At 41.8% G+C, this 18,097-nt stretch overlaps 1 protein-coding gene across 1 annotated transcript in view; it reads right to left on the bottom strand.

Moving 5' to 3' along the window:
• LOC146817857 (amine sulfotransferase-like) overlaps positions 1–18,097 on the bottom strand; it is a 627,446-nt gene that overhangs the window by 103,508 nt on the left and 505,841 nt on the right. Inside the window, exon 5 of the mRNA XM_085611340.1 lies at positions 4,934–5,028. Within this exon, the coding sequence (XP_085467466.1) occupies positions 4,934–5,028 (95 nt within the window). The remainder of the gene's footprint in view (positions 1–4,933; positions 5,029–18,097) is intronic.

Here is an 18,097-nt window from a genome sequence, read left to right as displayed (position 1 = left end):
ACCTAGTTCCCCAAGCACCTGTTATTCAGTCGACACCTAATCAAATATGAAAGGAGCTCTAGCTTGAGGAGGCCTTACAGATTTGATGAAGTGGATTTGGGAGTACCTGGTGGTAGCCCCTTTAGTTGTTTGAAAAATGAGACCCCACTGGTGGTAAAGAGGGATATGTGTGTGTGTAGCCGCAACCCATATATTACTAATGTAGGCAACACCACTCACCTGCACATCATAGTAGCAAGTGGCTCGTGGTAGTAATGTTTTTTCTTATGTGCAAATTTGGGTAAAAACGTATTTGTTTGGATTGGTTATTTTAATGACACATATAGACATAACTGATGAATTAATAAAGGTGCACTTGAAATTATTTAATAAGGTGGGTTAGAAGTGTGATTAATAATGCAATATACGTATACCACATTTTCATGCATGACATTTTTGTTGTTCTGCTCATCTCACTTGTGCTCATTACCCTTCCCAAACAGAGACCCACTGCAAGTCTTCTATCCTTGCAGTTTTTGTGGATCAAGGGCTGATGTGGCGTATATGCTGATTGTCTTAGAAAGCGTGAATTGTGCCATTGTGTAGCCGATGTTTCATTTTGAAGGATTTCTGCTAGAAGTTCTAATGAGGGTCTGCAACAGACCGTAATTCTATGAGCTTTTATTTGCAAAAGATTTCATATTAAATTGTACATGTCCAGAATGCAGTTGCTGAGGAAGCAAGCTGAAGATTTTCTTTTACTTTGAGAAATGGGATAGTGCTAAGTGTTTTAATTATGGGGTTGCTTTTCATTTGCCAGTGTAATCTAACCATGATCATGTCCTGCTGAATATGCAGTTTTGCTAATTATTTATACATATAAAGTGCATAAAAACCTCTAGTTTTAAAAGTTCGAGGGTCACTTCTCATTTTTCTCCTGAGACTCTGTACGATTATTTTGAGACTTTCTCCTTCTCCCTTAGAATGCTGTCAGTACAGTGATGAGTTTAACACTTTGAATCTTTGAATTGGGGAGTTTAATGTTTGAGAGGGTGGTGTTTCCTGCCCTTAGATCAAGAAGAATCATGGAGATAATCTATCCTAAGTAAAACTCGGTGTGTAAACCTATTGGGGTTCAGTAAATTATCGAGGTTTGGCTCCCACAGTGGCACCAGCATGCTGAATCCATAAGCTCTTTCTCTTCAAAATTTGTTTTTTTCCATCCAATATCAGATGTTCTAAGCCGGGCACCATCTTCAGGGGAGATCCACCCAGCACTAACTTAGTTTTAAATTGTTACGTGGCTTAAAGACCATTAATTGTGTCTTTGAGGTATTCACTGGAAGCTCTTTCTGCACTACTCTTCAAATTTATGTAACTCATTTCAATTCTGGTACGTGTCTTAGACAACAACAAGGTTTCATCTGCAAATAACAAAGTCGCAATTTTGGTAACTCTATCCAAGGTGCATCATTCATGTGATGGCTGAGAAATTCTACCACCTGGCTGATGTACAGGGAAAACCATAGCGACGTTAGTGAACAAACCTGTTGGATTCTTTTATTAGCTGGGACAGATTTTGTTTTCTTCGCATTGAGCCCCATTCTTACAGGGGCAATGCTTTCTTCAAGTAGGCTTATTGATATACACAGTGGATCCATTGAAATACCCATTTCAGCTAAGCCGCTCCATAACAAATACTTTGGATTATTATCAAAAACTGACCTCATATTCACAAATATCACATACATGGACATGGACTACAGGCTACTAGTCTTGAAAGAATGACTGTGCATTGTTAGGCTGATAGGATAATAGTTTGCAGGGTAATTTTGCAGCCTTTTTTCGGACCTTACCATTGTATGTGCATTAAGCCAACATTGAGGGATTGGCATTCCTTATAATATTGCATTGCCCAAAAGCAAAATGTGCCCGACCTGTAGAATAGGTCCAGTTTTATACAAAAAAAACAGATATTTTATGAGATCCATGCGCCTTCCATTTTTGGTGTACATCACAATAAAAAGCTCATTCTGACTAAATAAGCCAGTGTACTAAACTTAAATTAATGTCACACTTGTGGGATATGCATCCGCTACTGTAATACTACTGTATAGGGAAGAAAAATAGTCATACCAGAGGTCCTTATTTAAATACACCTTGGCAAATAAATAGTTGCCACAATTGGCTACTGAGTACCATTAATTTCTTGTGTCATTAATCCCAGGTGTCTCTAGGAGTTAGGTCCACTAGATATTTTCCAAGTCACCCTTTTTTGTCTTTCAACAGGGTTTTGTAAATATTTCTACAGGACTGCACTTTCTCATTCTTCTTTTTTTATGGTGCCAAGCAGAACTTTTTCAATGTCATGCCTTCCCTGTGACACTGGCGCTGTGGGTTCCTATACGCTGTGTGTGTTCTTGTGCTAAATTCAGTCATTACCAATTGAAATTCTACCATATATAGCTTGATGGGTCTGAACGTACTGGCAGGCTTCTTTCCGTACAATACACTAGCATTCTGAAATCAATCTAATTAGGATGTTAATGATGGTAAGGGCATTCCCCATTCATCTGATGGGCCATTTCAATCTTGTAAAAGCATTTGCTATAACCATGCTGGATTTGACACACCTTTATATTGCACTTCAATTGTGGGCCATATCTATTCTTGCTCTTTAATGCCAGGCAGTCTTGTCCCTTTTTCCAGTAACTTGACACTTAACTCTCCATCAGGAAGTCATCCATCTGCTTATAATTGCATGTCTCTCTCCATTGCCTATCCCACAATAGGTGGTCTTCTCCTGATTTCCTGCCATCCTTCCCTAGCCTTCCACAACATTTCCAGGAAGGTATTGATAGTTCTGGTCATTCTAAACTACTAGTATGGCTGTACGGATATTCTACAGTGGAGCACGCCCGCACTCATTCATGAATTGTGCTCTCTTATAGGCCACCCTACAACACTATTGCCAATTGTTCAATGTCTAGTGCTTCATCATACTCTAATGTGTAGCTTTCCTACTCTCCAAAGAGTAATCTTCCTTTCATACACTGCTATTACATTGCTCTTTTTTGCTATTGTGATGCCTAGCATGTTGTTGTGGGATGTAGTCTTTCACCCTCTTAACTTTTCTCCTCGGGGCTCACCATTATTTTATACAACCTCAATACAATTGTGCACTTCTCTTTCTTTCCTTCATGTTTATACCTATGGTTCCATAGCCCCTCCTTGGCCTTCTTCTTACAGGACTCTAGATTAGCGTATTCAGTCCACGGTTACGGTTGTTGAATACAGCTGCCTTTTACGTAATCGTGGCAAATGACCCTTGTTTTGTGTCCGTCAGTGACTTTTTCTCCTTGTCTTCTCTTACATCTTTTTTTTGCCTGTTGCCTGTTTCTGTTTTGCGGAGATTTCTTGTCCTGTGGCTATGTACTCTGGATTGGTGTCCTGCACATGCTTCATAGTGTTCTTGGACTGGATACCACTGATTGATGTTCTCTGGCAAGAATGCCAGTTGCGTGTTGCCGATTGCCATTTGCTATCTCAATTTGATGCTGGCTTGTGTGACATAATGCGCTAATGTGACAATATTTTTGCATTTTCTTTATTGCTGCTGAGAGTATAGTATTAAAGGGATCTGTTCAATATATCCACATCTTTGACTTTAATATGTGTAATTTTCCTCATCTGTAAAGCATGTAAATTATCTACTTTTATTGAAAACAGATATGCTGTCTTTATATCATTTTAATCCACTTTCTTTTTTCCAAGCTTATAGTGATGAGTAATAAACTTATTTTTACTCTTTGTTTTATCTTAATTATCTGATATTTTAACTGTATTGCATTTCGAATTGTTGATACATTGTAAACCTCTCTTAGCTTGAACAATGCTACTACGCTGTGAGAAGGCTTAGGGCTTACATCTGTGGAAACATTTCCCAAGGGTAATGTGGTGTTGAGATAGAGGGCCTCATTAACTATATTTTGAGGCATGGCAGAGCAGCAAGCCTTCCTCTAATGCTGCTGTGCGTCAAAATAAAAGGTCAGGAATGTGCCATATGTGCAAGGTATGGTGTATTCCTGTCCTTCTCCCTACCGCAAAAAAAGCAGCCGTGCAGCAACACAGACAGCCTTGCACCATGGGGCAGGGGTGCCTGCATTGCAGTGATAATTGTTTATGTGCAGGAAGGAACACCTTCCTGCACATAAGCAATAATTAAAGGCACTTTGCTCCTTAAATCAGCACACATAGAGCAAAAACCAAGGAGCAATAAAAGTATTTCTCCTTGTTGCACCACTCCTACGCCTCCCAGGTAGGATTCTGATCCCAGGTTTACAACACTTTGTAAATGTGGGAATGTGCCAGGTACCATGGATGTTGCGTGGGAACACCCATTGCAAAACCCATAGAACGCCCCTTTCATTAGAGTAATGCGTGAAATGGAGCCATATTTACACAGGGTGACTTTAAGTGGCCTTCTAAATATGGGCAGACACACTGCGCTGCAGGAGCGTCTAAAAGTGACGCACTGTCGGCTCAATGGGCTTGTACATGAGGCCCAGAGTGTGCACATATCCTCTTCCCACTCTCACAAAACTTCCAGCTGTGCAGATTCGTTCTCCTTTGTTTTATTGTGTAACGTGTTGTGTACTGTAACATCTGTAAGGCATAGGCGGAATTTGGCATTTGTGGTACTACTGGCTTACTCCTAGAATTCAGATAATGAGACTGGGTTACCGCTCAAATTCTTGGGATTCAAGAGTAATCCAGAAGTACTTGAAGAGTAAACAATCTGTGTTCACAACAAAATTAATATCCTTTAGGGCCACACTATTAACCAAATCACGCTAAATAGCATAACTCTGGACAATGAACTTTAGCACAAATCACTTTTTGACAAAACTGTGTATTTTCAAGAATACATTTTTAAGAGATTAAGATAACTAACCTTCACCATATCTTCATATTGGAGGAAAAGTATATTATAGTCACCCATGTGAGTATGCCAGCCTTTAACATGGTCAAACCAAGAGCCGCCGACCACTGTTGAAAAAAAATGTAGTATTGGAAAAACAAAGCAAAGTATTAGCACTGCATAGCATCAGACACACAATCAGCAGAGGAGGTTTAAAAAGTAAACAGAGATTATATGTCTCTATTATCTAGTTATATTGAATTCCTGATCATGTATATTTTTTTTTCTTTTGAAAATATGCCTTATATTGCCCCAGCTCATTATAACAGAGCTTGACATTGGATACAATTTCTCTGCCATTTTTGTATTTAAAACTAAAAATGTTGCCTCTGCTCAGCATGTCCAAATCACAGAAATAAAAAAAGAAGCTGAATAATGACCTGGCCAAACTTTATAGAAAATAGAGGGTTAGCATGAATATTAAAATGTCACTATTTTGATGCCTTTAAATTATTTCATGTCCAACGTCTTGGCAGGGTGGACGGCATCCACCATGTGAAAATAATGGTTGAATGCCATCTACCTGCATGAACCCTCGTCTTGTGCCATGTAAGCGTCTATTGTTGCAGTATAATGTCCTAAAGTTTCCAACAATTGAATTTGTATGTCAGGTTTATTCGACTGGAATTCGAGAGATTTAGCTGTGTTTTCCAATGTGAAAAAAAGTCTGGAAGCTCTTCCATGCTTTATGAAGAGTACCTGGTTGCACTAGAACGAGTGGTAATACATTTTGTCATAGCATTTTCTTTTTGATTGCTTTACTGCTTTCCGAGGTTGAAGAAAAAATTGGTGAGCGGATTATGCTTGTCAACGAATCAAGGCGCCTACTGGCATTACCGCGCATTTAGATTTTTTCTCAATTGCTCCGCCTTTGTGGTTCTCATGCTTCAGTGTTGAGAGTACCTAGTTGTAGTCTTGGGGTCATATTACTGTTGTGCCCCAACGGCGCATCAGGCATTTGTGCCTGTTTTGGGTGCACCCTGGACATTTTGGTTTTAAAGAAGGGGCCAAAGATGCTTGTGCAGCCCCTTCTGTAATACAGATAGCGCTGCCGCACATGCAGCACCGGTCCTTGACCAATTATTAATACATCTGAGCCAATTGCTTCGCTTAGTTAAATAATTGTCTAATCCTGAGCTCAAAACCAAAATTCTTTCTAAAGGAAGGAGCTCACAATATTCAATATGCAATTTAATCTAACGAAGAACAACATCCAAACCATTTGTAAATTATTATACATACGTTTATTATTTTGCCATTTGAAAAAGTTAATTAATAAAGCAGTACGAGGTTGCTCCAAAGGGAACGTGCATCAAGAAAGAGTGAATAAAGGGTGAATGAGTGAAACAAGGAATGGAGACATAGTAATAGAGACATTAAATTGGTTTCAACAATAAGGATCGGTTATAATTCACCGTCCAAAAACCTGGTCACATTTATCAATTGTAGAAACGTATTCTTATATTTCAAAAACGACCCAATGGGTGGTCTAGCACGAAGGACTGTTGTGTGTCCCAGGTAGTGAGGAGTGGGCGTCGACGTTTCGACCCGTCTTGATGGCCTTAGGGGATTTTTAAGCCTTGGCCGTGCGGATCTTCATCAGGACCAGAGAGGGGCAACCTGACTGGGTGATGATATTAATCAAAACACCTGATCGGATTAAAGAATTTAATTCAATGGAGGTAGCCAGACTTCCAATGGATGGAGGACTGCGTGTCACAGGGTAGTTATTCCAGGCTGTTGGGGGTCACAGGGTAGTTATTCCAAGCGCATCAGGCGCTAATGTGCACTTCTTCTACATCGGATATGCCACTAATTGGATGGATACACCGAGACGTATAGTTCAATCGGGGCAAGAGGCACCCTGTATGTGCTTGCTCGAGGAGCGTTCGTCTCCGTAAAAGCTCCCGCTCAGTGTGAGCTCGGCCGCGTGTCACCTTCACTTGTGCTGTTTTGTGCTGTTTCTGTTTTCTTCAATGTCGTATAGTTCTTGCTTTTATGATGTGTCTGTGATTGTGTTCTTATGATGTAAAGCTTCGAAGCACCTCATGCATACAACTTAGCTGCTGGGCAGTGGTGGCTGGTGACATTTGAAAGTGGTGGGGGTGTAAAAGTTAGTCATGACTTTTATGTAGCGAGGGAAGCAAGCTAGTTTAATGGACCAACTTGGGTCTGGGGGAGTTCTGTTCCTGAGAAAAATTGAAAAAAGATTGGCAAATTCTGAATTTTAGAGCAAAAGATTTTATCGAGAAAACATGGTTTACAAAGCAGTGCGAACGCAGAGTCTTGAAATATTAAACCCATTAAAAACTGCCTCATATCTTACTCCATTAATATGTTTAACAGTTACTGTAATGTGCAAATGGTATGGGGCAACAACGTCAGGCCCTTTAAAGTGTGTGCTTGCCCAGTGTCTTGCACTGCATGCTGCATCAACTTTGGAATAAAATGCTCTAACCAGGCTTCAGTATGCACCCACAGCTGCTGGTTGCAATTAGTCATATAGAAATAAGTGCAGAAAGGTCTTTAAGTGGAATGAAAAAAGTGGAGGCTTGCTAAAAGTGAACATGCAAAATAAAAGTCTGCGATTCCCATAGTGTGCCACCCAACTGGTATTTAAATATTATTGAGGCTTGTGGAAGGAATATCGGCCTTCAGTTATTTGTGCTTTATGTTAGATATGTATGCCCTTTTTCTCTGCATATCTCATCCATCTGCACATTATTAACCTTATCTCTTTCCTCTTCACCACCCTCTTTTCACTCTCTCCGGAATGCACTTCCTCACATCTCCCTCACTTCATGACCCCGAAAAACACATTGCACTCATTCACATTTGAGCACTTTTTTCTTTTACTTTTGCCTTGTAAATATGTTGACATCTATATACCTCATTAACACACATTTGAACAGAATTTCAATGGCAACTAGAATACGTGACCATTGTTCTGTGTGCTCTGCATAGGGGCACACCCACTAGCAGGCACTTTGCTTTGCCCTCTTCAGCATCAGTGCCAGTGGTGGCTCGCCGAGGAAGTGCTACGGGGCAGTGGGGCGGGGCAGGGGAGGGGCAGGGTGGGGGGTAGTAAACTCCGGCATACGGCAGAACAGAGTTAAGTAAATAAATAAATAAATAAAACAATTTACATTGCGTGCGCTGCATCGCCGGGGCTGGGTGGGGGGTAGTAAACTCTGGCATACGGCGGAATAGATCAGTGCCAGAGCTCTCAATAAAAGCCCCTCAGAAACACACATGATGAACTAGCTAACATTGTTGAGGAATGCAAGATTAGGTAAAACATGAAATAAAAGTGAAACTAAATTGCGGGTATGAACTATCTTAAATTTTTAACATTCATTGTTCGCAATTCAATCGATATTTTTGGCATTAATATTTACGCCATGAAGATGCCATGCAGCATGTAACTATTTTATTTACTATAAGCACATATTTCTCCCTTTGCGGTTGACTACGATATTTGGATTAACAGCAAGGGAACGAAAACCCTGCTAGTTTTTTGGATCAATTTCGTATGGGAACAAATACATCAGCTTCACTTCTATAGGGACCAGCGACTTACAGCCAGATTCTGGGGAGTCACAGTGGGGGATGCAAGCATGACTAGGGGTCTCAGCACAATATAAATAACACAAGATTGGTATTATAATATTACTATTACAGAGGACAAGGCACCAAATCACATGTGCTTGCATCCAGTACTACCATGTGATGAATGGGAAAGGTTGTGGGATCTATGCCTGTGAATGCTCGATGTCTGGCCTCACACAAGGGTGAAGAAAGACCAAGAGACCCAAAACCGTGATGTTGACAGCGTCTTTAGTTACAGTGGGTACCACCATAGACTACAATGGCAATGAAGGGCTTTAGGAAGGTAAGCCCTTTGTTGTGCACCACAGTGCAGAAAGTGGATTTACTACCTGACTTCTGTGTCCTGCTTCAGAGCAAGGTGGGGCAGGCAGCCTGGTACATATAGCCCAGAATTAAATACATTGATTTGTTTAGAGATATGATTGTGTAGGAATTTCAGAGGAGTGCAGCCCCAGAGTCCTAATGGAGAAACCATCCCTGCTGTTGAGTGCTAGCTGGTCTTTGCTGCTTTACGCCTTTGCCTCTTTTCCCTTGTTCATGCCTCATTAATGTTTTGATTTCCCAGGTTAGGTGTGATACTCTGCTTTGTGCCACGGCATGGGATTGCCAGCCATCTATCCCCCATCTTTGGTGTGCACTCGCATTGGCAAGCAACTCAGCTTGCTGCTTACCCGCATGCTTGCAGCCTCCTCCATCCCCAGGATTCACCAGTAACCATCACCAGGATTCAACGGAGACCTAGCAACATGGTAGATGAAGGGTAAAAGCTGTTGTCAGCACGGATACCAAGCAGGCCTCAGATGCAGCAGGATCATCCCAACTGCCTCTGTGGTGTTCTGCAGATTTGTAGCCATTGCTGTGCTCCTCTGGCACCAAATTGCTTGGTGAGGCTTGGAACATCGCTGAAGACACCTAAGAGTATTGTGCACCATGCATCGTGCATCAAATACTGGGTGGGAAACAGTAGAATCGTTTGTGAATTCAGCCTAAGGTCCTGTATGTATCTGTTATTAAACATCACCAGAATCTGTGGATTGCTGGTCCTAGAGGATCTTTGAAGATTGTTTCAGTGAGATGTCCGAAGACTTGAAGCAGGACTTGGCTTCTTCTTGTTCTCCCCATGGCTCCACTCCTCTTGTGACCACAGCCAATAAACAGATGTTCCCAACATCAATGCTGTATTGCCAAATAGAGGAGCAAACAATCAAGCTGCTAGGGATATAATAAAGCAGAAGAGCACACTGATGAATAAGTCACTGAACGCAGCCTCAACAATTTATCTCTACTCAAGAAGGATGGATGAGGTAAGAGTTTGCGCAGGAAGATGATTCCAGGATGAGTGACAGGGATTGCTGTGATTCAGTTTGATTTTATGAATGTATGCAAGAATGCATGCAGTTTCTGAAGCTTCCAGAGAGAGTTAGTCCTCACATTGCCTATAGAGAAACAAATGACTGTGGAAATGCGTTTGTGGGTTTGGCCATGCCATGGCATGGGTGATTGGCAAGAAGAAAGATCTCCATTTGAAGGGACTCTGAAGAGGAGCATAGCCCCCTCGAAGAACCATATTAGGTCACAATGCCTAGATGGTATTTCCTTGGACCTGGTCCAAGGCACCAGTGGTTCAATTCCTCTGGGCCATCCTAAGTTGGTTCAAGGCACAGAAAATGAGTATGAGTTGGCTGAACCGGGGCCAACTAATTCCTGTGTAGGCAGAACGTGGATGATGAGCTACGAGTAAGCATTGTAGGGCTATCACATTGGGTGCCCCCGTAAATTTCTCATTCTTACTTTCCATTGACCAAAATATCCAAAATGAGTTTTTCCATATAAAGTCCATGTAAAAATATAATTTTCAAACTTTCATCAATGGTTAAGGCTTCAGATAATCACTTGCTTTGTACTATTGAGAGTGGACTACGGCAATGGTATATACTATCACAATAATACCTATATTACTAAAATATTGCAGTGCCTGAAAAGTGTCTGGAAGAGTAATCACAAGAATTCAACAGAAATACACATTATCACGTTCAGCTCGCATGACTTGTTTTGGGGAAACATACTAATCTTAACTCCTTGTCCAGACTCCATCTAAGGGGCCGACTACGATCTTGTTAGAAAACTCTTCCAACCAAATCAGTTTCAGAATGGTTTCCGAACGAATCGAATTCTGCGAGCCCGAATGACCGATGATGATGCTTCCCAACATCGTTCCTGTCAGAGAACACAGTCTCCCATTGACAGAAGGGGTTGTTGTGGAAAACCTTGCACCCTGTGGTGGGCACCCCATGGTTCTTGCCACACTGCGCATGCATGGGAAGAGGGGACCCATGGGTACCCACACGGGCCCGATTCGGAGCACCCCAGTTGAAGGAGGGCCTGTTACGGGCCCCCAAAGTCAGATTCCGACTGCCAATCCGTCTCGGAACAACTGATTTGGAAAGGCTGTCCGAATTTGACATCCTAATTTCTCGCTGGAAACACGCAGACCACTACGATTCGGCTACGACCGACTCGGTTACTCCCAATGCCTTTCAGAACCGAGTCGGACAGTCCGAATGCTTTCCAGCCATCATAATCGCTTTTTGGAAAAAGTGTCCGAGTAGGTCAGAAAGGCGGGTTTCAAATCGGATTTGAACGAATCGAATGCCGTTCTGAGCCTTTCTGGACGACATTGTAATCAACCCGTAAGTGTCCATAACGTGAGTACTCACTTTGTTTTTAAAAAAATCTAAATTTACACACCCAAACTCATAGTCTAATCTGACAGCATAAGATATTTATTGTAGGTGAATAAGGGGCTGGTATTTTTCCTACCTTACTGCACACCTCTGGAAATATCTTTCCCAGAAACTGAAAGCCATCTTTATTCTCTAATATCAATAACAATAGAGCACTATACATTCATGTCTTCTTTGGTAACCACTAGCTCAGCAGGCTTGTGGCAATAGATCATTTTGGTGAGTGTTGCACTGTACATGCACTAACAGCATCCAAAAGACATCATTGAACAAAAGAGCGGGAGGCAAGGCATTCCTGGGTAGTAGCACAACCTTAACATGAAGCAAGCATTCCCTATATCCAAGTGAAACACGTCTGCCCTGATTACAAGTTGTGCGGTTAAACCTATTCCTGTACCTAAATCTCTGTTTACGCACTGGTCAGAATTATGAGTTTGGTTTTATTTATCGCATCCAATATTTATTGGATGCATTAAATTACCCAACATTTTTTCAATTTGGTAGGTCAAAACTGTTGAAATTGAATAGAGGAAATGAGTACGGTATTTACTGTGTAATGCAGACTTTTGTGTTAAACACCAAAATCTGCACATTATGCCCCAATAACTTGTAATAGCTGCTATTTATGCACCCGATAAATAAATATTCCCAATGTATCATTGTTTACCAGGTGCGATAAATAGCACCTTTACTTGTAATCAGGCCTATACAATGCAGTGGACTAGATGATGGATTATCCTTGTTAATTCTTTTTCAGAAGACCCCCAGTAAAGGCACTGGAAGTCATAATAACTTCAGCCACAACACAACTGATGACTGACCAACCCTTTCTATCAAAACCCCCAACTTCAAAAAACAATTATGATCATCAATGATTTCCTTTTGTCTTCAGTCTTTGTTGGTTTATTTTTATTGATATATTTTATTTGCTACATCTGCCTGTCGCCCTTATTTAGGTGATTGTGTTTCCTTCTTTATTTGTACTTGTTTTCCAGCAATAGCAAATCAAGTTGACGCTGATTCACAGGTCTGGCATCTCTACACCATGTTGTACAATATTTTAGCATGGAAACACCTCTACCATATGTTGGAAGCAGGCCCTCTCAAAGAGGCGTGTCTGCAGGACTGTGTTCACAGGGGCATGCACCATTTAGCCAGCCAGGCATACTTCGAGTACCATGTGCAAAACTGCTGGGCAAGTATGGTCAGATGAGAAAGGGTCATGGCGGTCAGCGGCAGGAAGATATCGCAATAGGAACTTTAAGAGCCAATGATCTTAAGTCATTTTTTTGTACTTGTTTTTACAGCGTGAGATCCACTGGTGTGGCAGATGACCAATCATGTCTCCAATGTTAATTCTGTACAGCATTCAAATGCTTTCATTTTCATTCCTCACTGAATAATTTAAAATACTATAATATATGGGATTCTGTAATTCTTGTGTAAAGGGCGTTCACAAATTTCTTTATAATCTGTGACTGGTGAAGCAGCAAGTCTCTGAATATAAAGAAAAGACATCTGGACTCAACTTTTAGAATGTTATTACTTTCAAGTTCTTACTTCACAATTCCTGCTGTCACAGCCTGCATCCAAGGTGAAAGGAAGGTCAGGTCACGGAGCATAATTAATGCAGCTGTTTAAAGCAACAATCAGAAGTTGCTTTTCTTTCTTCTGATCCACTTTAGTGAATTACAACGAAAAGCAGAGAGAATATGTATATTTTTTGAACTTCTTAAATAGAAAAAAGCTAGAATCTTTTTGCATGTTTCTACACATTGCGAGCTATTGCAGCTTTATTTTTACCTGACTTGTATTGCATTGTTTCTAACATCTGTTTGAACAAAATATCAAACAGGTTTCTGAAGTGTTTCATTTTGCACTATAGGTTTTATTTTTATTCTTCATGTTTGAAAACCTGCTCACTCTTTTCTATGAAAGAGCTACACACCAGTGCTTTAAGAGGTTTGTGTGAAAGGTGCTTGCGTGACTATGTATTATATAGGATAAAGTACCCCCTGACATACATGATAAGGATATTGCAAGTATCCTCGGAGTTCTATAGCCTTACAAAGGAACTAAGCCTTCAGCCCTGTTCCTATAGATGGTTATGGAACTCCTCAGTGACTGACTTGAAATATCTCATAAAGTGAGTCAGGGGGTACTTTATATTTTATAAATCCAAGGTCAATAGGATGTTCTATAGCATTATTACACATCCGCCTTGGGCAATAGTGGTGGTTCTAGGATTTTCCACTGTGAGAAAGTCACATATGAGTGGTAGGTTGTGGCAACTGCCCCATGGGACAGTCCCTGGCTGACTCCTTTTTATGTTAATATGATGTCATTAAGGCACTCCCGTCTTCCTAATGAACCTTTTAGCTTTTCAAAGTTGCAGTCTTGATGTGGTGTGCCATACATATTGGTCTGCAGAGGATGAAGCATAACCAACAACACCAAGGTCTGCACAGAGTAGAAGATTATCAAACATCTGCTTCAGCAGATACGCAAAGCAACTGCAGCAGCCTCCCATTTGCTGAAGGCAATGGAGGTGGAGGAAGAAAAGGCTATGAGGCTACTATGCCATCCATCGACACCCCATCCAGCCACAAGTTGGAAGTCCCTACTGCTGTAGCCAAAGCGTAAACCCAAAGACCACCATTGTCAGGCTTTTGAAGGAGACAACATGAAAACACTTTACGTCTTAGCGTAAACATGTTCACATTTTTTTACAATAAAAACGGTCTGAATTGAAAGCCATACAAGCAAAATTTCTTGCAAAAGTGGCTTACATATATAATAAACTTACAGCCTTGGAACAACAGTGAACCACCATTCTCATATGTATTTGCTTTTTGTTAGGGCTATGGAGAGTGAGCAGAAGTTTTTGTTGTGGTCGGATTTTTAGGTGTATGGAGTGGATAGGCATGTTGTAGTTGGGATAGTGGAGGATGAGCCAGGGAGTTTTGCAGGTGGGATATTTGACATTTAGAGAGAGGCTAGGATTATAATTGTAGATTGATTTGTTTGGCTTTAAATAAAAGGTAGGAGTGTGGTTTTCAGTGAGATATTTGGAATTTATGGAGTGGTGAGGGTATTATGGGTTTTATTGTGTGGATTTAGTGACAAGGTGTGAGTGTTCTAGTGAGATAAATTTTCTGTTTATTAACTTTTTTATTTGAGTTTTATATAGCGCAAACCCGACCCAAAGCTATCAGAGCCCTTTACATGAGCATCAGTTATGTTACAGACGGACACCTTCATTTTTGGTAGGCATGGGGCGATCAAGTGATTTGCCCATAATCACAGGATGTGGAGTGTCCCAGTTCACCTGCTTCGAGGTGGACCGCTCTAGCCATTAGGCCATTTCCTCTCCCTAATAAATCCTTAATGAATATAGTTTGAAACAAATATTTGCAATAATTTTTTCTTGCTTGGAAAATGTTTCCTATTGTATCATACTATGCAATTTGTTTAGTACTTTCGTACCCTTTTTGAAAAATCTAAGTAATTACTGTGAGGACATGTAACTAGGTACTTGTAATACCCGAATTGTAGCATGTAGAATAGGAAAACGTAAGCACTATTTACAATATTGTAAGAAATTGGGTTGCTGATGGGAGGGGGACCCTACTCAAGCATCAAACACAACACTTTGTCAGGGAGAGGCACAAGCAAACCCCAAATTAACTTGTGCTCAACCTTCTGGTAGCTAGACACAAAAAAAGGTCAGAGTTAACTTTGAGAAAATGTGGCAGGTATTCATGCAGCACTTCAAATAGTAATAAATTGCAACACAACACAAGAATAATCCCACACCAATTTGGAAAATATAGTACCCTTTATAATAAGCAATTTAAGATCAAATTGACAAACATAAAATACATAGAACTGGAGATAAGTAATTTAATTTTTAAGTGTAAATAGCACCAAAAAGCACAAGCCACCAACTGTGGTCATCTGGTCATGCTGGACCGAGACAACGTCATAGGTTCAGGCCACCCCAATGGAGCACGGGCTGGCATCAAGGAGCAGGTTAGGCCTGTTGAACAAATGTACTTTAAATCCTGGTTGCAGAGCATTGTGAGATCCTGTGTCTAGGACGCACTGCTGGAGCGGGTTACAGAAAAATGTTGTACAACCTCCCCATTTGCATGTTTATATACTAATTAGATTAATTAATTAATTATAATAGAACTAATAGTTTGCAGTGGAAAATGAATAACCAACCTTAATATTAACTGAAATACACGTGGGATTGCATTTGCATGGCCTAATTAATATGTAAACTAATTATGTACGCATACTAATAATAGACAATTAGAATATTGCATGTTATAGGGTGCTTTTGTGATGTATTTGTGATTTGTGCTTTATTATGTAAGTATAAACCGCACTGAGTGTTGCTTTCTGCTAGATTAATACACACACATATGGGTATTAGCGAGGGAATAACATTTTATTAATCATTTCTATGTATTAAATACGTTTTGTGTTTCTTTTGCTTAAGTTGACCATTTGGGCCTGCCATAAAATGGCTGCCTCCTGTGATTGACCTAACCGACGACGTACCATGAGGTTCTGGGTGAAGTGCGCCTGCGCGAATGCCAGCAACAGTGGCCTCTTCCTGACCCTAACCAGACTGTACCTACCAAGGACATCCCGGGAAGTCTGCCAATTTCCGGGGAACAATGGTTTACTTCTGAAAACCGGAACCAGCAGAGTGACGTTTAATAGACTATCTTCATGAGAACCATCCTTGTCGATTTCTGATTACCCAATCAGAGGAGTTGGAACTATAAATCTGTTACTTTTGGAATGTGATTTAACTATAAATTATGGTAGAATAGAGAGGTAAAAAAGTTGATCCTATTTCCTGACGTTATGCTGACGGAGAGGACGGTGACACTGCAGGACAGCTGTTTCCCTGAATCTTTGACATACTGAACTGATGGCCAAACTTTGACTTAGAGGACGACAATTAGCCAGAATAGGTAAATATGATGATTGACAGTTTGCATGACAAATGATTTTAACTGGCATTAATTAGATAAAGGATATATTGACAAAATTACCAAGTGAGTTGGGTTGTTTTTTCGAAGACAATGTATTATACTAAAATGATTAAGAATTAGAAAGTCATTTAACCACATCCCTGCTCATGACGGAACCAGTCCGTCATGAGCCACGGGTGCCGTGTGCTCATGACGGAGTGGTTCCATCTTGCTGCGGCCGTTGGCGGCCGCTCCGCCCACGCGGCGGTTTCCCCGCCTGTGCGGGCGAACAATGCAAGTGGGCGGAGTCGTGACGGAACCACTCCGTCATGAGCACAGCGCGCCTGTGGCTCATGACGGAGTGGTTCCATCACGAGCATGGCGGCGCCGCGCTGCCCCCAAACCCCCCTCAGCGCCGCGGCAAAATTCGTGCCGCGGCGAAGGGGTTAAACCAGCAACTAGCAGATCCACCGACAAATATTATGAGAGGAATACCAAAAGTGGAATTTAGGGCCTAATGAGTAACGGAAGGTACTGTAGATGTGTTTCTCATTAGGGTAAAAGGCATTTCCTTTCATATCAGCGTCTGGAAGATAATCACCTCCTGGAAAAAATACAGATCGATGGTGAGTGAATGTTGGTGTTATGGGCCCCACCTGCGAATGTATTGAATATGTGTGTTTGTGAGATCTTTAGTCTGTAACGGAGGGAGGGATTTTGCATTCCACGCTGGAGCAGTTTTTCTGGTAGCAGCATGATGGTTGTTATAGTTTTGGTTTTGTGATTATTGCCTGTACATAGCTTATTGATTAATGGTTATTGATTGGTATTGATTTATCTACTAACACTCTGGGGTCAATTCCGATCCTGTAAAACCCGGGTACGAATGGTCGTACGGAGCGTATTCTCCGTACGACTCGTACCCGGGAAATCCACCTTACAAACCAGCAAGTACGAATCGTACCGAAATACCATTTCCGTACAATTCGTAAAAAACTACGTGCGGCTAAAAAATACCCACAATTTTGATCCAGGACATCGCGTACGTGACGTCCGTACGGAGTCAGGCAGCGTTTTACGGACCAGCAAGTACGATTCGTGCCGACGTCACTCCGCACGGCTAATCTTTTACGGCAGCCAAAAAGTCCCAGGAAACTGAGTACGACGCGATTAAGGAGCACCGGTAGGCGACGGACAGCCATGGACCCCATCCTACGTGTCATCCCGGCCCTCCTAGCCTTCAACCTGGTGCACCGAACCCGACGCACACGCCGCATAAGGTGAGAACAACACCCATGGGTCAAGGGGGGGTGAGGGGCATGAAACATACCCCCTACACAAATTAAAACATACAATATGGAGGACATACATTACCTCCAGGGACTGGTCACTTCGGGGGCGTGTCCACCAATCCCTGCGTACTGCAACAACGGAAGTGTACGTGTACGCGTACCCGTCACCACTACAATGGTGGGACGGACCGTACCCACGCCCTCAGAGCGTGGGTACGGTCCGTACCACCATTGTAGTGGTGCCATAGGGGTACTGCGTGGTACGGACCGTACCCGCGCTGTGAGGCCGTGGGTACGGTCCATACCACCATTGTAGTGGTGCCGTAGGGGTACTGCGTGGTACGGACTGTACCCACGCCCTCAGAGCGTGAGTACGGTCCGTACCACCATTGTTGTGGTGCCGTAGGGGTACTGCGTGGTACGGACCGTACCCACGCTGTGAGGCCGTGGGTACGGTCCGTACCACCATTGTAGTGGTGCCGTAGGGGTACTGCGTGGTAC

This window comes from Triturus cristatus, chromosome 6 (assembly GCF_964204655.1).
Source record: "Triturus cristatus chromosome 6, aTriCri1.1, whole genome shotgun sequence".
Classification (NCBI taxonomy): Eukaryota; Metazoa; Chordata; class Amphibia; order Caudata; family Salamandridae; genus Triturus; species Triturus cristatus.
The sequence above is the reverse complement of the archived record's forward strand: the minus strand, read 5'-3'. Positions and strand labels throughout refer to the sequence as shown.